Source organism: Aplysia californica, unplaced genomic scaffold (assembly GCF_000002075.1).
Source record: "Aplysia californica isolate F4 #8 unplaced genomic scaffold, AplCal3.0 scaffold00198, whole genome shotgun sequence".
Lineage (NCBI taxonomy): Eukaryota > Metazoa > Mollusca > Gastropoda > Aplysiida > Aplysiidae > Aplysia > Aplysia californica.
In genome coordinates, this window is record NW_004797468.1 from 189,826 (window position 1) to 198,086 (window position 8,261).

At 42.7% G+C, this 8,261-nt stretch overlaps 1 protein-coding gene across 1 annotated transcript in view; it reads left to right on the top strand.

The window, feature by feature from the left end:
* Positions 1 to 8,261, top strand: part of LOC106011842 — a 32,914-nt gene that overhangs the window by 8,706 nt on the left and 15,947 nt on the right. The window contains exon 2 of the mRNA XM_013082881.1: positions 6,550 to 6,775. Coding sequence (XP_012938335.1) covers positions 6,550 to 6,775 — 226 coding nt within the window. The remainder of the gene's footprint in view (positions 1 to 6,549; positions 6,776 to 8,261) is intronic.

An 8,261-nucleotide genomic window follows, 5' to 3' on the forward strand; every position in this document is an offset into this window, starting at 1 on the left:
GAATCACTCATCTCCACAACTGCTGCCTCTCTCCGCAAGTCCAAGGGTTCCAGGTTCGTGTGGATTTCACAAGCTGCATTTGGAGTGGATCCCAAAGCTCCGGAGATAAATCGTACAGCTTGATTTTAGATTTTGTCAAGAGACCTCTGAGTTGGTTTGCTGCAGATTGTCTGTAAGGTTAGGTTATATTCCATGGCAAAGCGTACATAGCCAACATATAGCTGTCTGAGTGCCTCCTTGTCCACTCCCCATGAAGTGCTAGCCAGTCGTCTGAGAAGGTTAAGTCTCTTGTTGGCCTTGTTCTTCAGGTTCCAGATATGGTTTTTGCATGAAAACTGTCTGTCCAGCTCGATCCCAAGGTAGGTCGGGTTTTCAACTTTTTCTAGTTTGTTTCCTGCAGGTGAGATGGTGAGATTTTGCTTTGCAACTTTATGGCTTTTTGTAAAGACGGTGTAGATTGTGTTGGTGCAATTTGCTTTTAGTTTCCACTTGCAGCAGTAGTTGTTGAATCTATCTAGATCCTCATTTATAAGCCGTGCACTGATGCCAGCTTGTTTACTTGTATGCCAGATGGCTAGGTCGTCGGCACATAGGGCCTTCTCCGATTTCAGTATCTCAGGCAGGTCGTTGATGAAAACAAGGAAAAGTGTGCAACTCAGAGAGGAACCCTGGGGTAGGCCCTCCTCCAGTACAGCTTTGGATGACACACCATGGTTAATCCTGGTCTGGATCGTCCTGTCTGTAAGGAAGGTCTTCTCCCATCTGTAGTTTCCCGTGGATTCCCACAGGAGGCCTTTTCTCCATACCCTGTCGTAGGCTTGCTGGAGGTCAACGAATACTGCCACTGTGTGTTTCTTTTCCTGGAAGCCATCAAGGACTTTCTGAGTGAGCCTGAAGAGCTGGTCATCTGTTCGTTGGCCCGCACGAAATCCTGCTTGGTTGCTGTCCACGGCACCGGTTGTTTCCAACCACCAGTATAGGCGGTGGTTGACCATTCTCTCTGCCAGTTTCCCGATGCATGAGGTGAGTGAAATGGGTCTATAGCTTTTCATTTCTTCAGCAGGTTTTCTTTTCTTGAGAATGGGTGTAATGATGGCGTTTCTCCATGCTCTGGGGATGGTGTTTTCATTCCACGTCTTGTTGATCAGCTGGAGAATATAACCCTTACTAACGGGAGTGAGGTTGACAAGCATTTCATTGTGGATCTTATTTGGTCCTGGGGATGGTGTTTTCATTCCACGTCTTGTTGATCAGCTGGAGAATATAACCCTTACTAACGGGAGTGAGGTTGACAAGCATTTCATTGTGGATCTTATTTGGTCCTGGGGATTTGTGGGGCTTCAGTTTCTTCATTGCCCTGTTGAGCTCAGTGAGTGTGACGTCATCTTCAAAGAGAGAGAGATGCTTGCATTTGGCGCATGCTCTTTCTCCTTCAGTCTTTTCAGACAGACTCTATGTTGGTCAGTGTGTGGTGTAGCTATGTTGGAGAGAAGTGACCATGCTTTGGCTCCGTTTCTACCTAGGTCAAGGTCTGCAACTGTGGTGCTCCATTTGTTTCTTTTGGCCAAGATGGTTGTCTGTTTGACCTTAGCTGAGGCTTTTTTGTAGTTAATTTTGTTTCCTGTTGTAGGATTGCTTTCAAGAGTTTTTCGAGCATTTTCTCTATCTTGGACTGCTTGTTCAATGTTCTCGTTCCAGAAGGGCTTGTACTTCTTCCTGCACCCCCTAGGGATGCAGAGAGCTGCAGCCTTGAGCAGGGAATCTGTTATTGCGCCACAGTAGACATCAACAGAGGGGTTTGGTGTAATATCTTTCAGGAGCTTTTCTGTTATTGTCTTGTAGAGCTCCCAGTTCGCCTTTTTAAAATTCCACTTGGTCTTTTGTACAAATGATGAATCAACCATCTTGATAAATTAATAACCAGTCCTTAACAGACTTCCACGCGATCCTCTAAGAGGGGGAGAGAGAGGAAGCTAATAATACTGGTACCGGTACTCCTGTTTTGGAGGTATTCTCGAATCAAGGTGTGGTATGCTCCTTGAAATGCGATTTGGTGATCCGGCTGCTCCTGCAAAGAGACCTCGTCGCAAAAGGAAAAATATGGCGCTCCGGGATGAGCATTGGTAATGATCCTGAAGCTGGGCCGTCTGTATCTGCCAGTAATGAGGGCAGATCGGTACAACCAGTGGATAAAAACAGCTTGCAAAATAGGAACTTCTCTACTCAGGCTTGGACCTAACGGATCAATCTGATACAGGCGTTGAAAAAACAAAGATAAACCAGGAACCTCTTTGAAAACGAAATTCGAATGAACCTTTTGAACTGTAGATTAGATCTCGTACGGTCCCATGCATGTTGTGTTTTGCTATTTTTCAACATGGGGATACATTGCAACTTTGATTCGCTCAAATTTGTTAAATAATTACCGGGATTATAAATGTGACATTCATCACGTTGAAATGATATTTTTGGTGTTTTTTACAATGAAATCCTGGGAATTATTCTACCCAATTGAAAATAAATGAATAATATTTCTGAATTGAAGAAATTCAATGGTCTACACTTCTGCTAGTATGCTTCAGTTACCCTGATGTGGGGTTTATTATGGGAAAAAAGTCCCTTATATGACGATGCTTAAGTCACCCCATGCCGGGATGACTGACTAAGGCACCCCCCCCCCCTCTTTTCCTTCATAATTTCTTTAATTGGACATAATTGACCCCAAAAGGATCTAATAAACACTATTCACCCATCCCCCTAATTTGAACCCAGAAACATTAACTTAAACTCACGAGTTTTTAAATCAGGAATCCCGGAAGGTAAAAAAGGTGACTTAGTCACCCCTGTTTACCGTTTCTGTAAGTCGATTATTATTTATTTTTAGTGATTCTGTGTGTGCATCCAAAGAGCAGTTTTTGATATAAGGCCCAAAGAAAAAACAAATTTTATTACTGGATCAAGATTTTTTAAAAATGTTTTTGTTTGGTCGCTGTTTTGTAGAAGTGCCATGGAAAGCATCGTGGACATAGAGGTAAATTAATAAATGAGCAAGAATTCTTTAACATGGACAGACGAGGGTGAATAAACTATACCCCTCCCCCTTCTTTGATAATGGGAATAACAAAATTATCTATTTTGATATACGTCCACCTAGGTCAAGGTCAGGCAGTTAGAAAATCCTGAGAAAAGAAAATCCCACCAGGACCCAGACAACTGTGATCCTATCATGACAAATTATTGTCTTGCGTTCTGACAAAGAATACGATGCTGCTTATTATGTTGTTTTCTTGAGACTGAGCAGACTTAAATCCTTTTATTTGGTGATTTGCGGGTGCTCTGGTGTGGTTTGCTCCTTTTCCCCTATCAAACATCTATCATCCTGATTTCCCCTCCTTCTATTTTGTATTTGTCACTCTCTTGTAAAGGGCTGTTAAAATATAATCTTACACTTTTTGGGGACTTTTTGCCCCCCCCCCAACACTTTTCTTACATTTGCCTCCTCCCCTCCCTCCCATCCTGTATTATTACATTGTTCACTTGTAATATTAATAATATGACATTATATCGCGCAAATCCGTGTTTTGCGCTTTACACAACATTCATGAAAAACATGTGTACACATACACACATACATGTACATAATGATACACTCAGTTCTACATTCACTAAAAATTAACAGAGTAAATAATTCAAGTAAAATATTGCACAACTCTTTCTTACTACTAATAAGGAAAAAAATGAGACTCATGTCATTGTCTAAAGCACCTTAATTACAAATTAAACAAATTACAATGGAATTCTGATAAATTCAACACCTCAGGACCGAAAAAGTGCTTACTTTGAGCAAGGTTGACTTTATTCATTGGCCTAGCCTACTAGCCATTGAAAATTTAAGATGGCAGCTATAAAATTACAAAGTACCTGGTAACAAGATGTTAGCTCAGTTTCAATGAGTGAACAAAGCAATTGCAGGTGTTTACACCACTAGATCTAGATCTAGATAAGGCCCGCAATAATATATGTTGCTGTTGTTGTTATTATTGTAAATGTTGTGGTTATTGCTGTTGTTTTATAATAATAATAATAATAATAATAATAATAATAATAATAATAATAATAATAATAATAATAATAATAATAATAATAATAATAATAATTGCATTTATATAGCCCATATAATGTCAGAAATGTCAGAACTTAATACAACACCAACAGAAGAAGAACTTTCCTCTGCAATCGATGAACAACTCGCTTGCAGAAAAGCAGCAGGAAATGACAACATACCTGCTGAAGTGCTGAAAGAGAACAAAGAGACTCTCCTCCCATATCTCTACAAGCTACCTACGACTTGTTGGCTGAAAGCAGAAATTCCACATGACATGAGAGATGCCAAAATCACCACACTCTACGAAAACAAAGGGGACAAAGGAGATTGCAACATCTACAGAGGTATCTCACTGCTAAGCATCACTGGAAAAGCTTTCGCTAGGATCATCCTGAAGCGACTTCAGAAACTAGCAGAAAGAGTCCTACCAGAGAGCCAATGCGGTTTTTAGATCAAACCGCTCAACAATGGACATGATCTTTTCTATTCGTCAGCTACAAGAAAAATGCAGGGAGCAACGACTGCCATTACATACTGCGTTCGTCGATCTGACAAAGGCTTTTGATACAGTCAGTAGATCAGGACTGTACATGGTGCTTGGAAAAATTGGCTGTCCCCCAATACTGCTACAGCTCATCATCTCATTCCACGAAGATATGAAAGCCACCATTCAGTTTGACGGTTCAACATCAAACAGTTTCAACATCAATAGCGGAGTAAAGCAAGGTTGTGTCTTAGCACCAACCCTTTTTAGCACTTATTTTGCTGTCTTACTGCAATACGCATTCAAAGAGTCACTAGGGGATGTCTTCCTTCACTGGAGAACTGATGGGTCGCTCTTCAATCTTGCTCGACTCAAGGCCAAGACCAAGATTAACAAAACAACAGTACGAGACCTTCTCTTCGCCGATGATGCTGCTCTTGTTGCTCACAGTGAATCAACCCTACAAACAATGATGGACCGCCTATCAACAGCATGCAAGGTCTTTAGCTTGGTCATCAGTGTTAAGAAAACAGTTATCCTTACCCAAGAAGGTGCAGAGCAGAGCCATATGTGGCTGAACGACAAAGAACTTAAGACAGTGGACAAGTTCTGTTACCTGGGGTCTACCATCAGCTCTACAACATCACTTGATTATGAGATCAACACCAGGATAGGGAAAGCAGCAACAACTTTTGGAAGGCTGACAAAACGAGCATGGGAAAACAAAAGATAAACCATCAAAACAAAGATCAAGATTTACGAAGCATGTGTCCTCAGCACACTCCTTTATGGATCTGAAACATGGACCTTGTACAATCGACAAGAAAAGCGCCTCGACATTTTCCAACTCAGATGCTGCCGCAAGATCTTAGGCATTTCGTGGAGTGACAAGGTTACAAATGTTGAAGTGTTGACACAGGCAAACCTCCAGAGCATGACAACTATCCTGTGTTTAAAAAGATTGAGATGGCTTGGCCATGTCAAGAGAATGGATGACAACCGGATTCCGAAGCAACTTCTCTATGGAGAACTTGCCCAGGGAAAGAGACAGAGGGGAAGACCAAAATTGAGGTACAAAGACACCTGCAAAAACAGCTTATCTAAGCTTGGAGTAGATTTTAACATCTGGGAAGAAATAGCTGAGGACCGGAAAACATGGAGGAAAATTATAAAGGAAAGAACTAAAATGCTAGAGAACAGCCTTAGAAACAACGAGGTTGAGAAGAGCCAACGACGAAAGGAAAACAGCGGAAAAACAGAGCTTCGATCTACGTCACTGACATGCAAGCACTGCGACAGAATCTGCGCTTCAAACAGAGGAAAATTTACCATGAAAGAAGCTGCATGAAGACAACCTTGAGACCATCTTAAGCTAAACTGACCGTCTGCATAGACGAAAAGAGCCATACCATACCATAGCGCATATCATGCTCAAGACCCTCTGAGAATACTCGGAAACATTCTCGGCTTCCGCGGAAGTATACAGTGCAAGCTGCGGAATTCACGTGCTCAAACACTTTCAAACTGACAAGAGCGTTCACTGTCTATAGCCGGGTACCCATTTCCACCTGGGTGAAGTGAGAAAAATTTGTGCAAAGTGCCTTTCCCAAGGACACAACGTCGGGCCCCTGACGGGATTCGAACCCACGACTTTACGGTTGCGAGTCCGAGAGCCTGACCACTAGGCCACCGACGCCACATGGTTGTTGTTGTTGTTAATATAGGTGTTTTTACGCCCCCTTCGATACAATGTAGTTTATTTATTGGGATAGACCTTACGACTCTGCCTGTCAGAGGCCGAGATGGCTACAGCATCCTAGTAGAAAAAAGCTCAGCAGAAAGACTTACATACCCGATAAAACGTTTCTCCCCTCTAACAAAACCAACACCCCCCCCCCCCACAGCACACAAAGCCATATAAGACGATCAAAAGCAAAAGCTTTTATTTACACATCCCCAGCCCTGGTTGTAACACTGACATCCTTCTTCACACTGACCACCGGTCAGCAACAGCCACCTCAGACGCAGAACGTGTGTAGTTCCAGGTTCGAAGCCGCTTTAGCGCCACAATGTTTCGAGTCGTACGGGGTCAACTTCACGGGGGTCATTTATGTCCTCAGTGCAAACAGATCGGGCGGGATTCCCCCGACTTATACCTACGAGTCTTTTCTGGAGTTTTTATGCAGGTGAGGAAATGCTACCCATCCTTTGATCCTTTTCACTTTTGACCGAAAATACTTTTTTTCCCCAATATTACTTAACTCTAAATGGTTCATGACCCATTCTTTTATTCTTTTTTTCAGAGGTTATTAACGTAGAATTTTTGGATAGTCTAATGCTGTGTTCACACATACAGGAGTAGAGTCGACAAGCAATTCCCCATAAGATAATATCAAATTCAGGTTTAATCGTGACAAGCATCTGGCCATGACTGTTGACATTGTTGTGTCGGTGAGCACTCGGGGAGACGCTCGCCGAGCATTAATTTAGGACAGCGAGCATATCGCCGGGCGTTTCGCCGAGTGTCGTGCCTTGCAATTAGTTTAAATCCTGTCCACTTGCAGAGCCAAGAAACGCTGCGACTGAGTAAAATTTAATACGCTGACATACTCACCGTCCATGCTGACTACCTTGCCGACCCGTCGCCGAGTTAGTCGGCGTGCAATGTTATAATGCATAAAGAGGGGGGCAAAATTTTGTGCTCATTCCTTCAACATGTCTCATGACACAGACGATGAATGTATAGTATACTTCATGTATACATAATAATGGTGCTCTTGCTGTTGTGCTGGTGTAAGAAGAGGAGAAGAGGAGGAAAAGGAGGAAGAGGAGGAAAAGGAGGACCTCATAAGAATTTAGGACAGTTTGAGAAGCTGATGGCTGAACTGCAAGCTGGAGATGTGGCGTCCTTCAGGTACCTCCTCAGATTTTCTCCAGAGTTTTCCAAAAACTACTGGAGAAAATTGGCCCCACCATCCACAATGCACACTTTCTGGAGGCAGTCACTGGAACTTGACATCAAGCTGGTTGTCACTCTTCAATACCTGGCGACAGGAAATAGTTACATGCTCGTCGTGTCAACTTTTGCACGCCATACTTGAGTAACTCGGACTCCCCGTGCAAGCTTTTTACACAGCGAGCAACAATTTAACCCGCAGAGCATGAAATTTAACACGGCTGCCATTCAGATCTCGTCGGCGTGTCACTGTCACTCGGTCACGTATGCAACTTTGCCCGCCAAGCTATTTTTGACACTCCCCGAGTCCTCCCCAAGTTATTGACTTGGCGACTCATTTTTCGATCGGCGAAAAATTTCAGCATGTTTGAAAATTTCGGCAAGCTTCCCGTGTAATAATTTTACAGGGCAAACATGAAATATCACTTGGGGAGGGAGGCCGATTGCTCGGCGAAATGTATCCAGATTAGCCCCGACCTGCTGGACTTAGAAATTTTGTCTTACTCAGCTTCGTTACTCCTGTATATGTGAACACCGCATAAGAGAAGACGTCGTTGTGCTCTCTCCTTGTCTTTTTTTCTCTCTCTCTCTCTCTCTCTTTCTCTCTTTTTCTCTTTCTCTCTCTCCTTCTTCTTCTTCTTCTTCTTCTTCTTCTTCTTCTTCTTCTTCTTCTTCTTCTTCTTCTTCTTCTTCTTCTTCTTCTTCTTCTTCTTCCA